This window comes from Chelonoidis abingdonii, chromosome 3 (assembly GCF_003597395.2).
Source record: "Chelonoidis abingdonii isolate Lonesome George chromosome 3, CheloAbing_2.0, whole genome shotgun sequence".
NCBI classification, from domain to species: domain Eukaryota; kingdom Metazoa; phylum Chordata; order Testudines; family Testudinidae; genus Chelonoidis; species Chelonoidis abingdonii.
The window spans coordinates 7,470,131-7,496,782 of record NC_133771.1 but is presented as its reverse complement, the minus strand read 5'-3'; the positions used below and the strand labels follow the sequence as shown (position 1 = coordinate 7,496,782).

General features: G+C 41.3%; 1 protein-coding gene across 2 annotated transcripts in view; it reads right to left on the bottom strand.

Moving 5' to 3' along the window:
- Window positions 1-3,373: 3,373 nt before the first annotated feature.
- Window positions 3,374-26,652, bottom strand: part of FZD3 (frizzled class receptor 3) — a 90,705-nt gene continuing 67,426 nt past the window's right edge. Inside the window, exons 5-7 of one of the 2 annotated variants that reach the window (XM_032790873.2) lie at window positions 10,213-10,361; window positions 8,064-8,297; window positions 3,374-7,279 (exon numbers count right to left, since the gene is read on the bottom strand). In XM_032790873.2, coding sequence (XP_032646764.1) covers window positions 7,066-7,279; window positions 8,064-8,297; window positions 10,213-10,361 — 597 coding nt within the window. In that variant the 3' untranslated portion in view covers window positions 3,374-7,065. The remainder of the gene's footprint in view (window positions 7,280-8,063; window positions 8,298-10,212; window positions 10,362-26,652) is intronic. The other variant, XM_032790874.2, reaches the window with a different exon arrangement.

Here is a 26,652-nt window from a genome sequence, read left to right as displayed (position 1 = left end):
GGAGTCCTGTTTAAATAATCATAGCAGGACAAACCTGCTTCTGATCTGGAAGCCTCTAGTAAGGATTAGTGTCTTGTAAATATGCTGGTCAAACTCCACATAGCAACTCTACACACTTCATTTGTAGGGATAGTCCCCAACCATTCAGCAAAGGCTGCTTGAGCACTAGTGGACTGAGCTCTAATATAGTTACATGTCTCTACCCTGGCTAACTCATAACATGTCCTTTTACAGCTGGAGACCCACTTGGATAACCTCTATGACATTTAACTCTACCAGCAAAGGCCACACATAGTCTTTCAGGTTAAAGAGCCAAGAATCAGTCCTGAGGATCTAAGACTTGAGTCATCTTCTTGAATTTGAAATCGTGGACGAAGATGTTGAGACATCAAAGGTCCAGGGCAGGCCACCAACTCTCTTTCTTCTTTGGGATCAGAAAATGGGACTAAAACCTCCTGTTCCTGAACTCTACTAGTACATCCTCCACTGCTCCCAGTTGTAGTAAACTTTTGTGAGAAGGGTCTCAAAAAAGGGAGAAAGGGGGTGGGAAGAGATTGCGATAGCTGATGGATTCCTTCACCAAGTAGTTGCTCAACTAACAAGAGGGGATGCCATTTTAGATTTGGTTTTGGTGAGTAGCGAAGACATCATAAAATAAATGGTTGTAGGGGACAACCTTAGTTCGAGCAATCATGAGCTAATTCAGTTTAAACTAAATGGAAAGATAAACAAAAATAGATCTGTGACTAGGGTTTTTGATTTCAAAAAGGCTAACTTTAACAAATTAAGGAAATTAGTCAGGGAAGTGGATTGGACTGAAGAACTTGTGGATCTAAGAAAGGGGAAAAAATTCATAGGCAGGAGTTGTAGACCAAGCTGGATGAGCAAGCATCTCAGAGAGGTGATTAAGAAAAAAGCAGAAAGCCTACAAGGAGTGGAAGATGGAAGAGATCAGCAAGAAAAGTCACCTTATTGAGGTCAGAACATGTAGGGATAAAGTGAGAAAGGCCAAAAGCCATGAAGAGCTGGATCTTGCAAAGGGAATTAAAACCAATGGTAAAAGGTTCTATAGCCATATAAATGAGAAGAAAACAAAGAAAGAAGTGGGACCGCTAAACACTGAGGATAGAGTGGAGATTAAGGATAATCTATGCATGGCCCTATATCTAAACAAATACTTTGCCTCAGTCTTTAATGAGTCTAATGAGGAGTTTAGGGATAATGGTAGGATGACAAATGGGAATGAGGATATAGAGGTAGATATTATTACCACATCCGAGGTAGAAGCCAAACTCGAACAGCTTAATGGGACAAAATCGGAGGGCCCAGATAATCTTCATCCAAGAATATTAAAGGAACTGGCACATGAAATTGCAAGCCCATTAGCAAGAATTTTAATGAATCAGTAAACTCAGGGGTTTGTACCGTATGACTGGAGAATTGCTAACATAGTTCCTATTTTTAAGAAAGGGAAAAAAAGTGATCCGAGTAACGCCTGTTAGTTTGACATCTGTAATATTCAAGGTCGTAGAAAAATTTTTGAAGGAGAAAGTAGTTAGGGACATTGAGGTCAATGGTAATTGGGACAAAATACAACATGGTTTTACAAAAGGTAGATAGTGTGAAACCAAACTGATCTCCTTCTTTGAGAAGGTAACAGATTTTTTAGACAAAGGAAACGCAGTAGATCTAATTTACCTCGATTTCAGTAAGGCATTTGACACTGTTCCACATGGGGAATTATTAGTTAAATTGAAAAGATGGGGGTCAATATGAAAATTGAAAGGTGAATAAGGAACTGGTTAAAGGGGAGACTACAACAGGTCATACTGAAAGGTGAACTGTCAAGCTGGAGGGAGGTTACTAGTGGAGTTCCTCAGGGATCGTTTTTAGGACGAATCTTATTTAAATGTTTTTATTACTGACCTTGGCACAAAAAGGTGAGAATGTGCTAATAAAGTTTTCCGATGACACAAATCTGGGAGGTATTGCCAATACAGAGAAGGACCAGGATATCATACCAGAAGATCTGGATAACTTTGTAAACTGGAGTCATAGTAATAGGCTGAAATTTAATGGCGCCAAAATGTGTTTTTAAAGAAATATACCATCATATAAATTTTGAAAGAAAATAAAATCAAAGCCTATTAAAGAGAACAACTATTTTATGTCATTTTATTAAAAATTTTAAAAGGTTTAAAATCAAAATGTACATCTACTATACGGTAATCTGCTTGTACACGCACAGTTAAAGTGCTAAAAATCAAATGTTACAAAACTGATACTGGCCTACTGTAAACAAGTCTACCAAGAGCCATGTAAGTAAAACCAGCTAACTTTAGGTACGATATCATGCTAACAACTAAGTGCAACCACTACATACAAAATCTCAAACACTAAAGCCTTCCCCCTCATTCAGAAATGGATGACGTTACAATACATACATGAGCATCTCAACAGAAACATTTGAAGAGATGAGAATGCCCTTAAATGCACTGGTCATCATCATGAGAACCTAGAACAGTTCATTACAGTTGAAAACTTCAAAGACAACCCATCTCAGAGTCATTGTTCATCAGCAATCAATGTAACACAGTCATAAGATATGTACATTAGCACAAAAGTGTAATCTGATATGAATTTTAACATTCTACAGCTCAATTTGGACCTCTGGTAGCAAAGATCAATCTGCATATGATATTAATTTGCCAGCAACATTCCTCCTGCTTTAATGGTGCAGTCCTGCAAGGCATCCTCAGTTGGCTCTTCCATTGAAATATGTGAGTGAGTGAGTGAGTGAGTGAGTGAGTGAGTATGTGGCTCGGACCTTAAATAATTTTAGTGCTTGTAAAAGATACCAAGACTGACCGCAGTAGAGACTTCAATCTTCTGGTCGGTCTCTAGAACAATACAACACCAGTACAATACAAGCTCTTCTCACCCTTCATCTTTGCACCTCAGCTGTTAATTCGGCAGGATCAGTTCTGAAGAGGAGGACAGTAATGCAGTCCCTATACCCATGTTATCTTCAGTCTCTCTGCTAAAAATCTGTATGGGTACCAAACTGTGGTGGAGGGTTCTGACATGGATGCCTGCCCCTTAGGAACTGGGCTGAGACCACAGACTGATTTCAGCAGCAGACCTTACATTACTACTAACCTGAGATGTTTCCAAACCAATAGTCTATAGGTGAACTATAACCTGTAATCAATCTCTGATCATTCATATTTCAAATATATGCTATATACAGCTCAGAACTAAAGCCTCTGTAGCAAAACTTACATTTAAAAAACTAAAACTAAGAAAATACCAATTTACAGCATTTGAGAGCAGGCAAGCTGCTTTACAACCAAATTTGTGGCTATTTTTCTTATTTTTTATTTTATTTTTTATTTTTTTTAAGTTTTCCAAAACATTTCCCAAACCCTAGTTTGTGATTCAATAGGCAAAACACTGTCCTTGAGAAATATTGCACTCTCAAACTTGTACATGTGACATCATTCTGTCTTCATTATGCAAAACTTCAGTAAAACCATAGAAGTTAGGGTGAAGCACATTGAAGACATAGTATCTAATGGAATAAGAAATGAAGAACATTGCCAGCACTAGGGATGCCATTGCCATAGGCAATCTGGCAAATGCCTGACTTTACCAGCCTGCAGTCAGAGATACAACTTAAGTGGTTACTGAACATTCCAATGTCGCCAGCAAGCACCTATTCTCTATGTAGGGTAGAGCTGGCCCTGAACAGAAGTATGCTGGCATGAGGTTTCAGAGGAAAGCATGTTCGACCAGCATGTAGAAGAAAAATCCAAGATGTTCATTCCTTGAAGACATGATGCTGTAACTAAAGCAATACAAATATAGATAGTCTTATGGCTAAGGGCTAAAACTGGCAATCAGGAGATCTTGATTTTGTTTTCAGCACTGCTACAGCCTTCCTTGTAACCTTAGGTGACAAACTCTCCGTGCCTCATTTATCCCAACTATAAAATGGGGATAATGCAAATACTAACTTTACACAAGTACTATGATGCTTAATTCATCATTTTAAAAGGAATCTGAAATAAGAAGGTAGGTGCTTTAAAATATAATGTAATATTATATTAGTTTAGTTTTGAAGCTAATAGGATGTGGGGTTGGGACTACAAGAGGCTGGTGGGGAAATCAGCAACTGGGACCAGAATGTTATATTTGAATCACTACTTAGGCTGTGCATTCTATGTACAGAATAGGTAAGTGAGAACATCTAAATTCTCACATTTGGAACCAAACACATAATCCCCCCTTAACCCTCAAATTAACAGAGATTTAAAACAAAATAACCTCAAACAAACCATGGATCTAACCTCAACCATTCCAAATCCCCCTCCCACAGTTAAAGAAGCCACAGTATAATGCAAAACCGTTGTCAAAACCAGAACACTATTGGAAACAGAGCAATAAAGATCAATGTAAACACTTTACTTTCAGTTACAACAATTAAAAAGTTGAAGATAATTGGCTCCCTTTTCAAATCCAAATTCCTACAAAATAGCATCCCTTTGAAAAAACAAAGTTGCTCAGTTTAAGCTAAATTTTAAAACAAGAACATGTTTCACCATTGTTGGCCCTATGGAATTGGAATTTTGTCAACCTAAAAGCCATCCTTAAACACATCTCATACCCATCAGCTTTAAAAAAGAGATGGTATAGAATAATCAGAGACTTAACCTAATACACAACTGTGGCAGTTAGCTATACATACAGCCAATCCAACAGAAATTATAGGGTCTATTCTGCCCTCCAAGCACATGTGCACAGTAACTTTTATCACTATTAATGGATTTACATAGAGGGGAGAGTACAGAGTAAGCTTCCAAAAATTTGTATTTGAAGCTGGTTTTGGTTCATGCCTCTCTTTTGGAGAAAAGCCTGGTCAGGCTGGGAAAAGCAATTTATAGTAAACAGATTTTTAAAGACATGGTGACCCCAACAGCAACCTTTGATTTTAAAGACTAAAATGGCTAAGTGATTTGCTGTCATGTCTTTGGGGAATAATTAAAATGAATAATGGTTGCACAGCCTAAGTGTTGTTTCTCCAAAAAGCCCCTGAGGTTATGCCATCCAAGCACGTACAAAGCCTTTTCAACATGCCTCAAACAGGTCAAAAAGGGAATGAATATTAGGACAATGAAAAAAGTGTATATTTCCCAGAAGTATTCTACAGTAATGACTGAGGTAGGTTCAAATGTAATCAGTATTTCTTTAAGGTGAATGATACCTGAAACTCAGGCTGGTCTACACTGGGGGTGTGTGTGTGTGGGGAATCGATCTAAGTTATGCAACTTCAGCTATGTGAACAACATAGCTGAAGTCAACATACTTAGACCTACTCACCACGGTGTCTTCACTTCGGTGAGTCGACTGCTGCCGCTCCCCCATCAACTCCGCTGTAACTCTCACAGCGGTGGAGTACAGGAGTCGACAGGAGAGCGCTCAGAGATCGATTTATTGCGTCTAGACTAGACTCGATAAAATGACCCCTGCTGGATTGATTACTGCCTGCTGATCTGGCAGCTAGTGTAGACATACCCTTACAATAGCTGCTTCAGATCTACTGTACCATTAAAAACATGACTTGACTTTGCCTACAATGTCCACAAAGACATGGTATACCCTAAAGGCAAAAGAAGAGCAAAAATTATTCCTGTTTCCACAAAAATCTGAGAATTCTCTGTTCCGAATGATAGTGGAGAGCTGGATAGAAGAGAGCCATAATATAAGCCAAATACTCTCTCCAGTGCACACCCCACCTAAATGGGCTGGGGGCCTACGGAGGGGGAATGTGAAAACCTATTCCACCTCCAAGACTACAGAGTGGCAGCCGTTCCTGACCCTGACCACCCCTTCACCTCCTTTCCACAGCAGTGTAATCTGGCTGGTGGATCTAGCACTCATGGCTCCACTGCTGCACTCCTTCCTCGATACTCTCCCCACCCACCTCTAAACCTCCCACTCCACAACATACTCAGTATAAAGGGAGCCTTCACAGAGCACATTTCTGTGGTCTCCTGTGGGTTCCCCACATAAACTCCCTGCATCCATTTCACCCACCCCTCTAAATCCAAGCTTCAGGGGTTGGGATCAGGATTTGTTCTTATAGGTACATAAGGAGAGAGGTCGAACATTCTAGTTTAAATGGAAAATCCAGGTTCCCCCATCATGAGTTTGAGGGGACAGGAATAGGCAGTCTCAGTTTTTGTACGTTAATTTAAAAAATGGATAGCTGAATATTATTTAAGTAACTGGCTTCAAATTGAGTTTTCCACCTCTCTCCACAGAAAAATTGTAAACAAGTAAAAAATTTAAATACTATTTGGTAAAAAGGCAAGGACAATACCAATTTAAAAAAATCATGCCTTCCCTGCCCCACACCCCAACAATTGAGCCTGAACAATTCTGTAAGAACTGACTTTCTTCCTACGGAATGCTCATTCTTTCATTTTATTTCCAGCATAACTGTTTAAAAATGCCTGCTGATTTCTCAGATACCCTTTGTACAGTAGTTAATATGCAGCCCTCCCTCTGTGCTTGATGACAAGTATCACTATTATCTAATCAGAGACAAAAGGGTTTCATGGAAGAACTTCAAATATTCAAGAGTTTCCTTCTGCTTATTGGAACTCTTACCATGACCTCACCAGTGAGTCTTTAAAGGTAACAATTACTGAAATTCAAAGTATTTAGGGATTTTTTTTTAATAAGAAACCAGCTATGATATATGATGGGAAAATAACAAGTTATCAAATAAATTATTAATAATTATCTACTGGTAGGTTCAAAATGAAGCTATTATTAGCTTTTACTTTTGTTAATTTCCAGATTGCTGATCACCGGAGCATCCTAGCACTGATGTGAGCACAATGACAGCTGGCTTTAAAAAGGCAAAGCCAAACTTCAGCTTCCTGATACAAAAAATCAGCACCAATGGGAAGCACAATAATACTGAGTATTATTGCATCACTGAGAAATGGACTCCAAGTAACACTGTCGCAGGAGGTTCTCCTTTATGTTGAAAGCAAATCAAGCACTGGTTCCATCCTCTTCAATAACCCGGTTCATGCTGGTACCATGTGTAATGTGGGTCATTGGGTTGTTGCTGAGATCCCTGATGCTGCTGTGACGTGACTGTTCATTGAGCCGATGTGAACTGCTATGCCTGGAGTGATCAGTCAGTCGTGACATGCTGCCATGAGGTAGTCTGTCTTCAATGCCTCTGTAGCTGCAGGGGGTGTACCTAATTTATACAAACAAGGCCAATTTCATTACCACCTCAGGCGAGAGAGAGGGAGAGTATGTGTAAGTATGTAAGTAAATAACTCTTGATTATATATAGTACTATGTTTTATGAAAAACAGGAAGACTCAGTCTACTTGGCTCTGCCACTGAACTCATGTGTGACCTCTGGCAAGTTGCTTTACCTTTCTATGTCCACCCCCCCCCCTTCTATAAAATGAGGATAAGGATACTTACCATAGCACCATATACACATTGTGAATAATAATTTGGTGAGTTAATACAAGTTACCTAATGGTCACTTCAACTATGCTACACTTTTTTAAATTTCAGTAGAACTACGACAATTTACTCCAGCTGAGGATCTGGCACGTTCTTCAGTTAGTTAAACTCACAGAAGTGTACAGAGCAGCCGTGCTCAAACACTACACTGAACTTGGAACAGATTTCATTTCCCATACAGTAGACACTACACACACAAGGCACATTCTGTCTCAGTAGAGAAAGACCTATTGGCTGCATTCATACTCTGACTAATTCATACATTCACAACTACTGAAAGAAGTTACGGTACATGTCGTCTTTCTAACCCAGATGTTAAAGTTCTTTAAGGACCAAATGGAGAGGATATAATCATTAGTTTGGGAAGGTGAATATTAGCAGAGGTTCAGAATCCAACCTCATGGTGACCAAAGCATAGCCAAATGAAAAAGTGCAGGATTCCCCCTGATTAGAGAGGCACAACTCTATTTACATTAGAATTTTAAACTATGCATGGAACTCACCTGCCATCACGGGACCTATGCAGGCTGCCATGGTAGCTGCTTACTTTGCTATGAACACTGCCTGCTTTGCTCCTCTGGTCATCCATCATAGCCAGATGAGTAGATGAGGCATGAGTGGAAGTCCCCTGAGTGGAAGTGCCCCTTGACTTTCGGATAACGGGAGTATTAGGATCCCTCAGAAGTGACTGAGCAAAATCGGGCTCCTGCAGCACCTGGCGGCTCTCGTTTACCGCCCTAGTCAAAACATGGGATTGGAATAATTAATGTTAAAATAAAAAGTACAGCAAAGCGATCACAACTGGCCTATGCCATCAATAAACATGTAGCTTTAATATGCACATCATGGTTAAAATATTACAACTTGGTACCTAAAGAGCAGTGAGGCAGAACAATCAGGGCACTTATTTAGTTGCCTACATATGGATTGAGTTGCCTAATTTTAAGCACCCCAATTTGAACATTTTGGCCAATGCTTAGAGAATCACCCTGTAGCCTGTAATTGCTCTTCTAGTGCAGGCATGTGGAGCATACAGTAGCATAATTGCAGTGTAAATAAAAGATTTGCCATCACCTCACATGACTCCAGCAGCTTCATGACTCCTATGGATCATGCAAGAACTAGAAGCACTGTAATTTTCTTTTAAACCTGGAATTCCCTTATGGCATTACCTCTGGAGAGTTCAGAGATATTGCCCAGATTCCTGCAGAAGCAGTCATCTACATAAACAGGAAAAGTCACTACCTTCCCCTGAATGGTATTTTAAAAACTGAATTATAAATGTCCATAAAAGCAGCATATTTTGTGAATTACAAAATATACAGAATCTGTCTTTGCCTTAGCTCAATGATTGTGGTTTCCACCCTGGTTTTTTGGAGCCTCTCCATGTGGGACTCGTGGATGGGTGCACTTTTAGTATCCTCTAGGTATGCTCTGGCAGAGTTGCCAGTGATTTTTCTGTCCATTTGATCTCTTTTTAGTTATTTTGTAGAATGGAAAAAAAAACTTTTCTAAAGCTCTTGGTTTTGTGTCCCTTCTCCTAGGGTCTCCCCCTCACCTAATGGCTCCTTCTCTCATTCTCCCTCTCGTCAAAATGCTACACTGTCTACTTGGCATGGGGCTGTCCATTGACAGCTCCATGAAGAAAAACCAGCTGTCCCTTTCACTGATGATTTAACTGCCACAGCAACAAAAGAGCAGTTTGAGCCAGAAGGCTGGTGTGTGCTGTCCTGCAACAGTAAGGGCCACCACAGGAACATGGCAACAAGCCTGGAAGCTTCAAGGAGCCACCCACTACTTTAACTCACGGACAATGTTTAGGATAGAGCACTGGTGTCATGCAGCTTTCTCTGCCCCATTGCTCGGATCCTCCGCCCTATCTCCTACTCCATCCAGACTAGTCTGTCACCTCCAGGGATGTCCAGGCTAGGAAATATTGCCTTAGTCTCTACACAGCTTTAGTTGAAAGGGTGTATTTGGGTAGATAAAACATGTTAATTAGACTAAGTTGCTATGAATCTTATACAAGTGACCACATTTATTAGGTTGCCTTTTGCCTTAAAATCTGCCCCAACTATACTGAGTGCATTTTTCCTCCATTTTTAGTAGAAGACCACTTCAGTGTTAAGCAGTGGATTTGTCAGTCCATTGAGAAGTCACTTAAGACAGATTTCACTGCAATTAATTTTATTAAACTGCAGTTTGGTAGGGGCTTCAATGCACAATAGAAAGATTACAAAATGTACACAACTTCTGCAGAATCATGGTGGAAAAATGCTTGCTTCATTTCAGTAGAAAGGATCAGTTGTCTAGCTGAGGAGATGGTGTTTACAGAGAAGGAAGCTAAACTAGTGCACACTTCAGAAAGTGACAAAAATGTACGATATCGTGGCATATCCCATTTGCTCTAAGAACAAGGAAGCAGAATAGCTTGATAATAGATGAAGAATGTTAATTTGATTCTATTATGAAGAAAACAATCTGGTGCAAATACATGACATTTCTAGGCAAGTTGCCTCTGCTCCCATCCCTCTCTCCAAGAAGGAACTGGTTAGGACAGGATTAACTCAAAGTGTTTTCTCAGGAGTACATGAGAGAAAGGGTTTATTTGCCAATATTACACTGTTAAGTCTTTCACATAACAGCACTCACTCTTTTTTCCTGCGTCCATGAAAAAAGCTGGCCCATTCAAAGCAGGTCTTTTTACTTCCAACCCAAAAGACAGAAGGGATCCCAACCACTAGAGCCATAAGATACTTCATCAGAAAGAGAATCAGGTCTGGACGGCTCATCTGAGAGATCTAGAGAGAGGAAACAGAAAAGAACATGTTGCAAACCATTATAGTTTGCTACTCCAGCTATTAACTAATTTAAAATAACTGTCTCAGCCTTGAGCCAAAGTAAACATCATCAGGGTTCCTTTGTTTCACAGTTCTATAGAACTTCACAGAATAATGTGCAGGCTGGTGCAGTGTAAAAACAAAAGATTCAAATACTCAGAGGTCTTGTATTTCTGGTCTGGTGTAGTGTTTGCTGAACAATTTTGAAATATTATTGGTTCAAAAATGAGCTTTTGTAATTTGTGAATAGAGATAAACTACATAAACCCATGTGCTCCAACTTCTGTTAGAAAGTCAATAATACAGACACCTCCACATCATGGAACATATTCAACAACCCCTTGTCCCTTATTCCAGTGAGGACCAGATTCTTGTTTTCCATTTCCTAGAGCCTTGGTCTGGCAGCAAGGTGGCACCACACGATTCTTACTCCCCATTGGATGATACATGAAGAAACAATCACAGCTTATACAAGTCCTTATTACGAAACAATGTCGGCGTTTGTTTGACAAAATTTATGATCAGTACATTTGGGGAACTTCTTGAGTTGTAGCCGCAAGACATGAACCATAAAAAAAAAACCCACAAGATTTCAAGCTGAAGTTCGAAAGAACTTATTTTCCCTGAACCACTCCACCACCTTGTTACAAGGAGAGCTAATTCACTGTGTGTTCCCTGCTTTGCACTGCTACTGTATCCCAGAACTAGTCACGTGACATTTTCACTAAAACCGTCACAACTGAAAAAATATCCTCAGTCTCAGAGGTCCACAATCAGGAAACCATTTCTATCTCAGGGTCTCCAACTTCTGGTCAACCTTCATTGAAAGCTTCCACTGGCAGTATACGATCTGCCATTAAATGATGTAGGAAATAATCTGAGAAGCAGAATACCATGACACAATAGGGTCTTAAACACAGAACACTCACTTCCTGTTTACTAGCAATATAAATAATTTAGAGTAAAATCAGAAAGCAGTGTGATGATCTGAATCCAACACCATGCATACAATGCCCTAAGTTAACACTGGGCAAACAAACAACCACAAAGCTGTCTTTTCACAGGATGAAAATTCAACTGGAGTGTTATCAAGCAGGGTTCAGTAGCTATTGTATCAAGATAACTTTATAAAAGCAACAGAATGGCTGATCAGCTGCTGTCTACTCCATTACATCTCATTTTCTGATGTGCATGTCAGTAGATGTACATACCAGTGAAGATACACTAGTAATTATTATAACACTTTGCATCTCTATAGGATCTCAAAGCCCTTTACAAACAGTAGCATTTACTTGTGACGTTGGCAAGTATAATTATCTCCATTTTACAGATGAGAAAAACGGAGGCACAGAGAGGTTAAGTGACTTTCCCAAAGTCACACAGCACATCCGTGGCAAAAAAAGAATACGAACCAAAAGTTAACTACTATATGGCATTCCTTCATCATGGACATAGATTTTTTTAAAAATGATTAAACCAAACATGAGCATCATCATGAGACTATTCTTCTTTGCGTTCCTGTTTGAATTAAGTGAGCTCAATTTGCCCATTGTCATTAGTTTGCTCAGCATTTTTTAATCTAGTTTCTACCACTTTCTGCCAGAAAGCAACTACTGTTGATGGCCTTTGACAACACTATAGACTTCTCCATATTTTTGTCCATTTAACCATACAAAACTGATCTGAAAGCTTCCTAGGTGGTATTGTATACAACCCTATTATGGTGGTGTTCCCCCCCCCCTCTTTTGAGTGGACCATTCTGTTTAAATCAAACAAGTATCCTGAGTTAAGCGTTCAAAAAAATAGCCTCATTACTACACAAGGACTACATTTTATACAATTTGAATAGCTTTGAAATGTGTAAATGGGGCACTAACTCAGTGGGAAGCATCATTTCCTAATGTATATAAAAGCCTGTCCAAATCTTTTATCTACAAGAGTCTATTCCCTGCATACTGGATCAAATTCCCTACTGGCATAGCTATAAATGACTTCTTGGATTTATACCATCACAGAATTTAGTCCATTGTATTAATAACATGAAATTATGCCTCTGCTACCAAAGCCTCCACTGATCTACTGATTATTATAATGCCTGTCACACAGGATATGCTCTGAAAAGTGCCACGCTGAATTCAGTGCTTGAATCATAGCACATCATCATTTTAACTTCAATTAGGAGCTGAAATTAACTCCAACTTCAAGGAGTTTTATGTTGGCCCTATTATTACCTACTAGACATCCCTATGCGTGAAGAAGCCTAATCCATTTCCCAAAAATATCCTGATCTGAAAATCTTATGATAAAAATGGTCAAAAGAATAAAACTTAAAAATCATACCAATTATAAACTGTACCCTAACAACCATCTTGTAGACTTCTGAATGGACAATATCTCCTAGTCCTACAGAAATGGGGCACCAGTGTTTACTACTGCAAATAAGTGAATCTTCACTGCATAGATTAAGTGCAAACCAATACTTTAATACGAACGTATTCATCGAGATCATATCAGCATTTCTGGGTTCAGCACATCCATGCTTGGTGGATTTCCAAAGTTAATTTTTTTATTTTATATAATTTCTCTCTGAGTTAGCAGCCATTGACGCTAATTGGGCCGTTTACACCTCAGAGCACACTAACTGCTTTTAAAGCCTTTGGATCCGCACACTACTTTAAGAGTGAGGATTTGTGGAAACATCTAAAGTAGCAGCATAGATTCACTCTAAGCAGAAGCTAGGGTTGCCATCTCTGACTGAAGCTATTCCTGGAGATTCCCCTCTCTCTCCCCAACATGACAATGTCATTTTCTTAAAATATCCTATTAAAATCTCCCAGCTTGCTTTCAATAGTCACTGGGAGACCGATGCCGATTCCAGGAGACTTCAGGCTAATCCTGGAGGGTTGGCAACCCTAGCTGAAGCACTCCTAGATGAACACACAAATAGGGTATTAAATTTCAACCCTTTATTTTGTATTAAGTGCAATTGAAAATATGATTCGGGAGCTAGATGTTTTGACAAAGTCTTTTACAAAGCATAAAAAATCAATCAAATGTGGGAGGGGAAGAATGACGATACCAAGTGTCAACTCACTAGAGTCACAGAAAGATTTTCTTTTTTAAAAGCATATTTTAAGGTAATATCACCACTATAAAAAGTAGCTGAAAAAAGATGCTTACAAGAGTATTCTGGTTCTTCTTTCAGCATACCAGCAAAGTGGATAAAAGCTATGTCAGTCAGCAGGGGCTTACTGTTATAATCTGCTGCAAATACTAAAGTTTATTTTTTAAAATCCCAAAAGTTGAACTATTGATGTAGATTGTTAAAAGAAAAATTGAAATGCCATTAAGGATTAAAAGTGTGCCTTTCCTACTGACTTTTCTACAAACCACCTGACATCTGCTGATCTAGGCTTGTTAAACTGCACAAAACAAATATTACAATGACAAGGAACACCAAGAATTGCATAACATGAAGTGTTGTCACAGGATTTTGTCTTCTTTACTCACACTAACAAAGAGCTGTATTAAATCAGTACTGCAAGAACTTGTACTGTAACTCACTCATGAGATAAGTGTCAAATACGATCTGACATACATGCACTCTGTCTCTGTGGCACAAAGAAAGGTCCCATTTAAAATAAAATCCCTTTTAACTAGTGACATGCTGGCAGACCAGGTGTCACCTCTTGTCAAGGCTTTAGGCCTCAGCCAAGCATTGACAAATTCATTGCTGGAAACCAGTCCAGCTCACCTGTGTGTTAGTATGGTTAAAATGGGATAAGTTGGTCTCTTGGGACTGGAAGCAACCTGCACCTTTTATGATCTTTGATGCTTAGCACCCATCACTAAGTCCAGCTTGCCAGGGTGGCAGAATAGACTGGAATCCCCAAAAGGATTTTCTGTGGCTCCATGACAAGACTCTTATTATCAGAGGGGTAGCTGTGTTAGTCTGGATCTGTAAAAGCAAGAGAATCCTGTGGCACCTTATAGACTAACAGACGTTTTGGAGCATGAGCTTTCGTGGGTGAATACCCACTTCGTCGGATGCATCCCACGAAAGCTCATGCTCCAAAACGTCTTTTAGTCTATAAGGTGCCACAAGACTCTTGTAGTGCTCCTGGAGTTCACATGTGTTACTGGGTTGGTGAAATCTAATTATAGAACATAACTCATTTGGGGTCTCCGCCCTGCCTTGTTGACAGTCTGCCCTGAGGTCAGCAGTCACGGTTTTGAGCCACTCCAGACACCATGACAATTAGATAGTTCGATGATCACAAGTAGGAACATGAAAATGTTAGAATAAGCACAGGCTTTTTGTGAAGTTTGACTTTACCGATCCAAATCTCAAAGTGAAGAGTTTACAGAGAATTTAAAGTCAAGTTCAATTGTAGTTATTTAAACTATTGCACAAAATCTTTCATCGGTTAAGATATTATAGGTATCCTCTTCAAAAAAGGAAACTGCAAGTGCAACAAAGAAAATCTAAGGTTAAGTAAAAAAACCCCACAACAGTATGGAGATAATCTGCCAACTACAATTAAGAGACTTCAAAGACGTTTTAGTGAACTATATCCAAGGCATTCCTGTTTCATATCACCTTTCAGGCTCTTGTTCATGACACATGCTGTAGCAACTTACATGGCATGACAACTCCTTCAACAAGGACAAGTGCAGAGTCTGGCACTTCGGACGGAAGAATCCCATGCACTGGTGGGGACCAGCTGGCTAAGCAGCAGTTCTGCAGAAAAGGATCTGGGGATTACAGTGGACGAAAAGCTGAATATGAGTTAGCAGTGTGCCCTTGTTGTTAAGAAGGCCAACGGCATATTGGGCTGTATTAGTAGGAGCATTGCCAGCAGATCGAGGGAAGTGATTATTCCCCTCTATTCGGCACTGGTGAAGCTACATGTGAAGTATTGCATCCAGTTTTGGGCCCTCCACTACAGAAAAAAAAGATGGTGGGGAGAAAAAAAAAATGGGGAGCGAGTTCCAGTGGCAGGCAACGAAAATGCTTAGGAGGCTGGGTGCATGACTTATGAGGAAGGCTGAGGAACTGGGTTATTTAGTCGCAGAAAGAGAAGAGTGATGGGGATTTGATGATAGCAGGCTTCAACTACCTGAAGGGGTGTCCAAAGAAGATAGAGCTAGGCTGTTCTCGTGGTGGCAGATGACAGAACAAGAGTAATGGTCTCAAGTTGCAGTGGAGGAGGTCTAGGTTTGGATATTAGGAAAAACTACTTCACTAGGAGGGGTGAAGCATGGAAGGGACCCTAGGGAGGTAGTAGAATCTCCATCCTTAGAGGTTTTTTATGTCCGGCTTGACAAAAGCCCTGGCTGGGATGATTGGTTGGTGTTTGGTCTTGCTTTGAGCAGGAGAGTTTGGACTACGATGACCTCTGAGGTCTCTTCAACCTAATATTCTTATGATTCCTATGACATCCGCACACCCACACAAATGATTTAGACACAGCGGTAATTTTACACAGCAGTATGATCCAGAGGAGTGAGTCTCGAGCCTGGGTTTACAGACTTGAGCTTGTGGTGGCTCATGTACAGTACTAAAAAATAGCTGTGTAATACAATTCAGGAGCTGGCTAGAACTCTGGTTCTGAAGCTGGTGCCCCCAAGCCTTCAGAGTTCTCAGCCAGAAAAATCTACACAGCTATTTTTAATGCATGTAGGCATGAGCCAAGCGGAGCCTCTATTTAAGCATTACAAGGCTGGCCTGCCACTCACAACTTCTCGATCAATCTTAATGTTATCGAGGAACATCAAGCAAATAGAGATAATCCAGTTCTTTAGTTTCCTATTTGTTCAGCTTTTGAAGATGCGAGGCATCCTCATATACATTTAACAACGTATAATAATAGGCAAAAGATAAAGGCACTTTCTTCCTTATCAGGCTGTCAAGGGCCTTTTCAGTGACCTAAAAATATTGACAAGTCAAGTCTCTCTTATAGGCCTAACAGAACTGAACATAAGAATGGCCATATTGGTCAGACCAGTGGTCCATCTAGCTCAGTACCCTATCTTCTGTCACGGCCAGTGCCAGAATGCTTCAGAGGGAAATGAACAGAACGGGGTAATTTTGAGTGATCAATCCCCTGTTGCCCAATCTCAGCTTTTGGAAGTCAGAGATTTAGGGACACCTAAAAGATTGGTGAGGTATGACTTCTCTTTACAAAAGCTGTGTTGACTTTTCCACAGCACATCATGTTCATTTATGCATCTGATAATTCTGTTCTTTACTACAGATTCAAATAATTTGCTTGGTTCTGAAGTTAGGCTTACTGGTCTGTAATTGCCAAGATCGCCTCTGGAGCCTTTTTTAAACATCAGCATTACATTAGCTATTGTCAGTCATCTAGTACAGAGGCTGATTTAAGCAATAGGTCATATACCACAGTTGTTAGTTCCACAATTTCATATGGGCACTCCTTCAAAACTCTTGGGTGAATACTCTCTGGACCTGCTGACTTATTGTTTATCAATTTGTTCCAAAACCTCATCTATTAACCTCTCCATCTGTGACACTTCCTCAGATTTGTCTCCTAAAAAAAAGGGCTCAGCTGTGGGAATCTCCCTCATATCCTCTGCAGAGGAGACCAATGCAAAGAATTCATTTAGTTTCTCTGCAATGGCCTTGTCTTCTCTGAGTGCTTCTTTAGCATCTTGATTCTCCTGTGGCCCAGATGATTGGCAGGTTTCCAGATTCTGAGGTACCTAATTTTTTGCTGTTAAGTTGTGTGTCTTTTGCTTGTTGCTTTTCAAATTCCTTTTTGGCTTGCCTAATTATTACACTTTTACACTTGACCTGCCAGAGTTATGTTCCTTTCCATTTTCCTCAAGTGGATTTGACTTCTAATTTTTAAAAGATGTCTTTTTGTCGCTTAATCACCTCTTTTACTCTGTTTAGCCATGGTGGCTCTCTCTTATCTTACCATTTTATTTGGGGTATATTTATAGTTTGAGGCTCTATTATGATGTTTTTTAAAGTTTCCATGCAGCATGCAGCCATTTCACTTTCACTTTTAATTTCCATTTATCTGGGCTCCTCATTTTGGTGTAGTTCCCCTTCTTGATGTTAAATATTACTGCGACAGGTTTCTTTGGTATTTTCCCCCCTACAAAGATGTTCAATTTAATTAGCTCAGGGTCACTATTACCCAAATGGCTCAACTATATTCACCTCTTGGATGAGATGCTATGCGCCACTTGGTATTAAATCAAGAACTTCCTCTCTTGTGGGTACCAGGACTAGCTGCTCTGAGAAGCAGCAATTAATGGTGTCCAGAAATTTTAGCTCTGCATCCTATCCTGAGGTTACATCTTCCCAGTCAATGTGGGGATAGTTGAAATCTTCCATTATTATTGGGTTTTCTGTTTTTTGTAGCCTCTCTAATCTCCCTGAGCATTTCACAGCCACCATATGAGTCAGGTAGTCAGTAGTATAGTCCTACTGCTATACTCATTATTCAAGCATCGAATTTCTATCCAGTGATTCCATCATACTGTCTGATTCATTTAAGATTTTTACTATATTTGACTTTGCTTTCTTTCATATATGCTGCCACTCCCCCCACCAGTGTGACCTACTCAGTCATTCCTATATATTTTGTATCCTGATACTAGTGTTCCGTTGATTATCATCACTCCAAGTTTCTGTGATGCTTTTTATATCAATATCCTCATTTAATAACAGACAATTCAGTTCACTCATCTTAGTATTTAGAATTCCTGTATTTGCATACAAGGACTTACAAAATTTGTCAGTATTTAGTTGTCTGCCATCATGTGATGCAATTGAACGAGATTGACTGTTTCTCTTCAGTTCCTACCTGTATTTCATCAGCTTCCACTTCACCTCTTTACTAGGATACAGAGTATCCCCTTTAATAAATCCTGCCCTAAGGGTTGTGTCTATCCAATCTACGTGCTCCTCCGCACCTGTCTGCTTTCCCCAGCCCTTAGTTTAAAAACTCCTCCATGACCCTTTTACTTTTACATGGCAGCAGTCTGGTTCCATTTTGATTTAGGTGGAGCCCATCCTTCCTGTATAGATTCCTCCTTTTCCAAAAGTATCTAGTAAACCTAAATCCCTCCTCTGAACATCAACATCTCCTTCACAAATGGTAGAGCCTGCAGTTCTGCCTGTCTAACTGGCCCTGCATGTGGAACTGGAAACATTTCAGAGAATGCCATATGGAGGCACTGGACTTGTATCTCTTATCTAGCAGCCTAAACTTGGCCTCCAGAACCCCAGTTACCTCTCCCTATGTCACTGGTAATTGCCTGTACCATTGATCACTGGCTCCTCCCCAGCACTGAACATAGGTCTGACTAGATGTTTTGTGAGGTCTGCAACCTTTGCACCCAGCAGTCAATTTACCATGAAGTCCTTTTGGTCATCACAAATCCAACTATCTACATTTCTAATAATTGAATTCCCCATTACTTTTACCTGTCTTCCTAATAATTAGAGGTCCCCTGCCCTGGAGAGGTATCTTCAGTGTAAGATGATATCATGACATCTGGAAGGAGGGTCCCAGCTATGGGACTGATTCCCTCCATTTGAGCTTGGTGTTCTTTCCTTCACACTTTCATCCTCAGACAGACAGAGGTGGTCAGAGTGAGGGTGGGACCATTCTACTGTTTTCCAGAAAGTCTTGTCTATGTACTTCTGTCTCCCTTGGCTTCTGTTCAGCCACTCAGGTCTCAAGAGCCCATACGCAGTCTCTGAGAGCCATTAGCTGCTGGCACCAAATGCACACACATGCCACCTGCCCACAAGGCTAGAAATCATAGATGCCACATACAGTGCAATAAACTAGATAGCCCCACTCTGCTACTGGACTTCTGCCTGCATTATTTTCTCATCTAGACTGGGATAAATCAAAAAAAAAGTGTATTTTCCATGGTATCTACATCATTTTGAAAGTAAACAAGGACATTATTTTAAGAGGGGGTAACAAAAGGTTCAAACACAGTGGCAGGTGTTCAATACAGAGGTTTAAAAAAAAAAACACATTAATTTCAGCATTCCTCCAGGGAAAAACAGTTCCGCAACCCAGACACACGGTTAATTTAGGATGTTCACTCATCTCTGAATATTTTTCCTTTCTGCCCAACTATCAATCATGGCTGCTTTATGCATCAAATAGCAAATTAATGAGCTTGCTGCAAATGTGAAGTTAAAGCTCAAACCCACTATTGAGTGCCCAACACCTGTCCCCCTCCTTTGGGGCACAATTCCACAACTATATTGAGGATCTGAGATTTCCCTAAGGACAAAAGGCAATGAAATTCAAATCAAGCCAGGCTTTTCTTAAAGATGATGGGGGAGGGATTGAAGAGAATCTGTTCTAACAGTATCACCATTCTCATACAACCTCAGTCACTGTCATTACTTTTGAGCTGTTCACACTACAGTCATGTGCTGCTATCTTCCCACATAAATAGTGTTTGGGCAAGATAACACCATGTTACAGTCAGAAATTATCTTGTTGTTCTATCAGTAAGCCTTTGAAAGGTATCAGGTCACATGGCTACCTTTCTGTTTCAAATTGGACTGACATGAAAACAGGCAAACACTTCTCTCCATCTACTAAGAAGAAGCACAAGCTTGGTGGTTACCTGGGAAGCTAAAATATAACTAAGTAGTTATAACTAAGAAAATTCCTAAAAATGGAGCTTTGATCTTGCTCTCACTGAAGTCACTAGCAAAACCACTACTGACTTCAGTGAGTGCAGGATCATGTACAAACTGTATGAAATGGTTATAATATATACAGAACCAGGAGACCCCCCACTCCCAAAAAGGGACTTAAAAGCAAACTTTTCTGCTTCCAAGTTACAGTACAGACCTGTTTACGCGTCGCTGTTGGGAGTCAAGCCGTCATGACCTCGTGTTAATGGACTGCAGGTTAGAGGGCCACGCTGAAATATCTTAAGATATCTATATATATATATATATACACACACACACACACACACACACACACGTATAATTATCTAGGATTACATACGTATTCACAGTGTCCCAAATACTGCAGGCCTATCTGTTAAAGGTGCTTTGCAAGAATATAAATTCAAATGTGTAATCTAATAAAAAACATTACTACCACCACCCGGGGGCCAAAGTAACTCAAGACACTTACTGGTAAGGGGTGGGGGTGGCTCTGGCTCCTGGAAGGGGTGGGACCTCTGGCAGAAGAGGTGGGGCTAGAGGTCAGCATCCCACACCAGCCCTTCCAGGCCAGCTGGTCTGCGCCACCCAGGGTTCCTATGGTGATTTAAGGGGCCTGGGGCTGCGGACACCGCTGCTGTGGTAGCAGTGTCTGGAGCCCCAGGCCCTTTAAAATCGCTGGCCCTGAGGCAGCTGCTCCCTTTGCTCCCCCCATCAGCGGCCGAGGGAGGGCAAAAGGGGTAGGGACCTTAAAGCACTGCAGGGTCTTTTGCCATGGCAGTGCTTTAATGTTGCTGCCCCTTCCCTGCCCCACATCAATGGTAAAGATATACAACACATTTCCGCTCTGCACTTCCTATAGATTTCTATGTCAGTGAGTTAGTGAGCAAATCTGTAGCACTACACAGCAAGTTCCTTTACCGTGTGTTAATGAGACGCGCATGTTAAATAGGTAGCAGTGGGAGGCATGGCGCTACTGTGCATTAAGCAGATTCACGTGTAAACGGGTCTGTTCTGTACCGTATGGAGCAAGCTTATTGTTCTCCCCCCTCCCCCAAAGGTTTTCTAGGTCTCCATAGATCTCTCTCTTGAAAAGGTGTCTCAAGGGAGTATTGTAAAGGTCAGAACTGATGACCAGAGTCTAATAACTAGCTCTCTAATGCTTTTACCCTTTGAGCCCTGTAGTTTGTCATAGGTGTCAGTGAATAATAGTTATCAGGAATTCTGATGCTAACTTCTGTTGTGTTCGTGGGATGAGAATTCGAAGACAAAGCCTTCAATGAAAGTCTTTCAGCACCATTGGAGCTGATCACTAGACATAATGAATATTTATTCTGAGGATTCAGGTAAGCCCTTTTCACTGCAGCGGAGACTTTCTAAAAGAACATAATGCTCATCAATGGAAGCGTCGTCTCAACCCAACTTGGTTATAAGAAAATATTTTAGTTCATGGAAAAACAGCTTGGAACAGTAGACACTATTCAATCAGGGCAACCCACTTTTCCTGTTCTAGCCACTGTTTGTGACCAGAGACATTATGCAAGGATTCTGCCACACATCAGGAGCTGGTGTCAACTCATACCTTTGCTTTAGACTTCCAGTGAGGGAAGCTCTGTCTTGTTTCGCCCGACGAAAAGCGTGAAGAACATTCTTCACACTTTCCTGTTCTACCACAAAGCTGTTTAGACTCCACCTAGTCCTGAATGGCCTTCTCTGCTCTCAGCAGCCTGATACACCACCATTCATGCACATAGCATGCGTTTGATGAGTTGGCTAAAGAACATTATAGATGGCACAAAAGGCACTGGAAACAGGTGTATCTGTTGTAAGAGAGAGAACTTCACTTAAGTCAAATGCAAAGAGATAAAAGTGAACACACAGAAGACACTTAACCTTTCCTTTCTATCAGAGAGATACACTTGCTCACATTATTTGTGTGACAGTTCTAACTAGTTCTGGAAAAAAGACAGTGTGCCTCTTTCCTATGTTGAGTCTTGCCTTTCACAAAATAATCACCTCAAATCAAGGGTGGAGAACTGCGTGAGGTTCTGCATGGACTAGAACCCAGGCCTGTGGGATGGCAGACATCTCCACTGCCCAGCAGCCATGATAGGGTTGTACGCATCATCAATAGACCCTATGATGATACCACAGTAAATTACCTCCTCAGAAGGCTGGACTGACAGCTTCCTTTGTGACCCTTGATTGGTCCAGGCACCCTCTTTAAATTGAGGAGAAATCCAGAAGCAGGTGAACAACCCCCGCCAGCAATGGCAACAAATCTGCCTCTCTGCTGGTTTGTTAGTTAAAAGATAGGAAACAAAGGGTAGGAATAAATGGGCAGTTATCAGAATGGAGAGAGAGATAAATAGTGGTATTGTCCAGGGGTCAGTACTGGGACCAGTACTATTCAACATATTCAGACATTTATCTGGAAAAAGGGGTAAACAGTGAGGTGGCAAAATTTGCAGATGACACAAACCACTCAAGATAGTTAAGTCCAAAGCAGACTGAAAGGAGTTACAAAGGGATCTCACAAAACTGGGTGAGTTGACAACAAAATGGCAGATGAAATTCCATGTTGATAAATGCAAAGTAAAGCACATTGGAAAACATAATCCCAAATATACATATAAAATGGAGTCTAAATTAGCTGTTACCACTCAAGAAAGATCTTGGAGCCATTGTGGATAATTCTCTGAAAACATCCACTCAATGTGCAGCGGCAGTCAAAAAAGCTAACAATGTTGGGAATCATTAAGAAAGGGATAGATAATAAGACAGAAAATATCATATTGCCTCTATATAAATCCATGGTACACGCACATTTTGAATACTGTGTGCAGATGAGGTCACCCCATCTCAAAAGAGATATATTGGAATTGGAAAAGCTTTAGAAAAGGGCAAAAATGATTAGCGGTATGGAACAGGAGAGATTAATAAGACTGGGACTTAGCTTAGAAAAGAGGTGACTAAGGGGAGATATGATAGAGGTCTATAAAATCATGACTGGTGTGGAGAAAGTAAATAAAGGAAGTGTTATTTACTCCTTCTCATAACACAAGAACTAGGGTCACCAAAATGAAATTAATATGCAGCAGATTTAAAACAAACAAAAGGAAGGTTTTTTTGCACAGTGCACAGCCGACATGTGGAACTCTTCGCCGGGGATGTTGTGAAGGCCAAGACTATAACAGGGTTCAAACAAGAACTAGATAAATACATGGAGGATTAGTCCATCAATGGCTATTAGCCAGGATGGGCAGGGATGGTGTCCCTAGCCTCTGTTTGCCAGAAGCTGGGAATGGGTGACAAGGGATGGATCACTCAATTACCTGTTCTGTTCATTCCCTCTAAAGCACCATTGGCCACTGTTGGAAGATGGGGTACTGGGCAAGACAGACCTTTGGTCTGACCCAGTATGGCCATTCTTAAGTTCTGCGCACTCTCTGACTCATGATCTCAGCTCTGTCTTCTGATTTCCAACTCTGTCTCTAACCTTCAGTGCTGTTCCTGGCCTCTGATCACCATTGCACTGACCACTAAGAATGACTGCCCAATCCCCGTTAAAACAAACTGGAGAGATCTGTGTCAGAATGTGGAGCACTCTGCTGTCGTAACAAAGCTATCAGCAAAGCGCACTTTTATCAGAACAAGCATCTGAAGCATTATTACCCATATACCTCTGCCATTCCCAGATTGGGAACTGGAAGTTTACCGAGACTGTGGCAAATCCAGAATGTCTGCTAAAAACTTGGACGAATTTTGCAGGAGGAATTAAGTTCGATGTCACTTTATGTTCCAACTGTTCCAGCTGTTAGGACCACACCTGGTTCCCAGCGAGGTCACTAAGCAACCCAGCAAGCTCAGCTAGATCCAATAAGCTTTCTCCAAACAATCATATCTCCTGATTGGGCAAGAGAGCCTGTGGCCTGCTACTTGAGCCATACAGTGGCAGCAGCACAGCAGCTGCTCGACATTTACCACACCCACAGCTACTTTTGCCTAACTCCAGCTTCCATCCCTGCCTGCCATCAACCCTTCCTCCAGTCGTCACTCCAGGCTTGTTCCAGTCCTGTTCCTGCCTTGACTCCTATCCAGCTCAATCTAGTTTTTGTCTCTCTGCCCTGCTCCCAATCATGATTCCAGTTCTGACCTTTGTCTGGTTCCTGAACCCCGACTCCAGCTTCACACTTAGCCCAGTATGTTACTCTGGATCTACACTCGCCACTATTCTGAACTTCCACTGCCAGAACCAGACAAAGTCCTGCTCCACTCTCTAGGTAGGCTACCCATGCTCTGCAGTTTGCAGTTTCAGCAGCCCACAAAGACCAGATGTAGGCAGGGTGTGGGTTTAATGACATACATGTGTCTTCAAAACAACCATTGTGGGAGGCCATCTCACCCTTGTGAATTTAAGTTGGGCCTCCTACTACTATCCTACATTTTATGACAGATGCTTTTTGGGATATTCTTGATCTGTTTGTGCTCAACTATCTAGACAACATTCTAATCTCTGAGAAATCAAGAGCTCCATGACCACAATGTACATAGCATTCTAGATTGGCTTCACCAGAATCAACCCTATGCCTAACCTCAAAAGTGTGAAATTTGACAAAGGACAGAGTTCTTGGGTTATGTCATCTCCCTGGCAGGACTTGCCCCACCTCATCCCCAAGGTAGCAGCAATCACAGATGGAAGGCATCCTCAAATGTACACAGGGTACAAATATTCCTGGGTTTTGCAGACTTTTGCATGGAGTTCATCGAGGGGATTTTCTCCAACCTGGTCATCCCCTTAATGTTCATTCTCAAGAAGGGGCCCAGATTTGCCTGGTCCTGATGCTGAAAACACACCCACACTTCACTTGGGTCTTAATAATTGAAATTGATGCCTTGGACTTTGCAACAGGCATAATCCTTTCCCAATTCATGGTTCCCCACTAGCTACTTCATTCCTTTGCCTTTTTTCCTGGAAACTGACTCCTGTGGAGAAAAAGCTATGACATATCAGAGGAGGAACTCCTGGCCTGAAGGGCCCCCTTCAGGAAAGGTGGCATCTCCTTTAAGAGGCCCATACACCTGTCCAAATTTGGGCTGATTACAAAAACCTAATACACCTACAGACAGCCCAATGATTAAAGCAATGCCAGATCCTCTGGGTGCTTTTTTCTATCCAGATTCAAATTTTACAGTCACCTACCATCCAGGGAATGTACATGAGAAGGCAGACACCCTGTCTCACAAGGATGAGCACCACGAAGTAGAGGAGGCAGCTGTTACCACTGTTCTCACACCTTCCCACTTCATCAGTGGGATAAGCGAGGGCCAACTGATGACCATCCTCTGCTCCCAGTCACTCATTTGCAGTGCCAATCTAGCAGTCCCTGAGAAACCCCCAAGTCTTCCCAGGGTCAAGTGTCCATCTACAGCAAAGCCACCTCCTCTGATGGGGATTGCCTTTTACATTCCTGGAGAAGACCCCTGACTCCAAAGTATTGAAATTGTTCCACCACTCCCCCACGGCAGGGCATTTTGGCCACTTTAAGCCTGAGAATCTAATTTCCAGGTGTTTCTGGAGGCCAACATCATGAAGAGGCATCAAGAATTATAGGATGAGTGATCTCTACACTTGTCTTAAAAAAAAAAATGCACATAAAACCAGATGGTCTTTTCCAGCCCCTTCTCGCACCTCCATGTCCTTGGTCCACTTTTTCAATGGATTTCATTGTGGGGCTGCCCTGCTCACAAGGGCTCTTGGTAGACCTGACGGTTGTGCACAAAAATGGCCCATTTCATCCCCTGCTGTACCTTTTCATCATTCCATGAAATAGAACACCTCTTCTTGGAACACAGTCTTCCAGTACCATGACATGGTAGAACACATTTCTGACTGGGGCACCCAATTGGTCTCCTAATTCTGGCAGGAATTCCTCTTGGTACCAAGCCCCTCATCACACATGCCTACCACCTTCCAACTGATGACCAGACATAAAGGGTCAATCACACACTGCTGTTACTTGATTTTTCATTAAGACTATTAAGTTTCCCCTATTATGCAAGGCTGAAATTCACTTACAATAATACAATCCACACTTCCACCCAGAAAAGCCCGTTCTTCATCTGGTCACCCTTAGTTTCATCCTGAGGTATCTGAAGACTGCCCCTCCCCCCTACTCTGGCAGCCACAGACTTGGTCCTCCAACAAATTCATCAAGAACTCAGAGCATTTGGCCACAGCCAAGGAGTCTTATAAGAGCTATGCCAATTGACAAGAGCAAGTTGCCCAGACTTAAACATAGTGATAAGGTTTGGCTCTGCGCCCAGAGCTTGAAGTCAACCCATCCTGCCAAATTCAGCCACAAGTACCTCGGCTCCTTTCACTCAGAAAATAAATACAGTGACCTTCAAACTACAGGTCCTGGAGTTCCTCAAAACCCATCCCATCTTTCATAACTCCCATCTCAAACCATTTATCAACAACCTGTTCCCCCAGTCAAACGGATGCACCACCCATAATGGTCCAGGGACAGGAAGAGTACAAGGTCCATCAAATCCTTAATT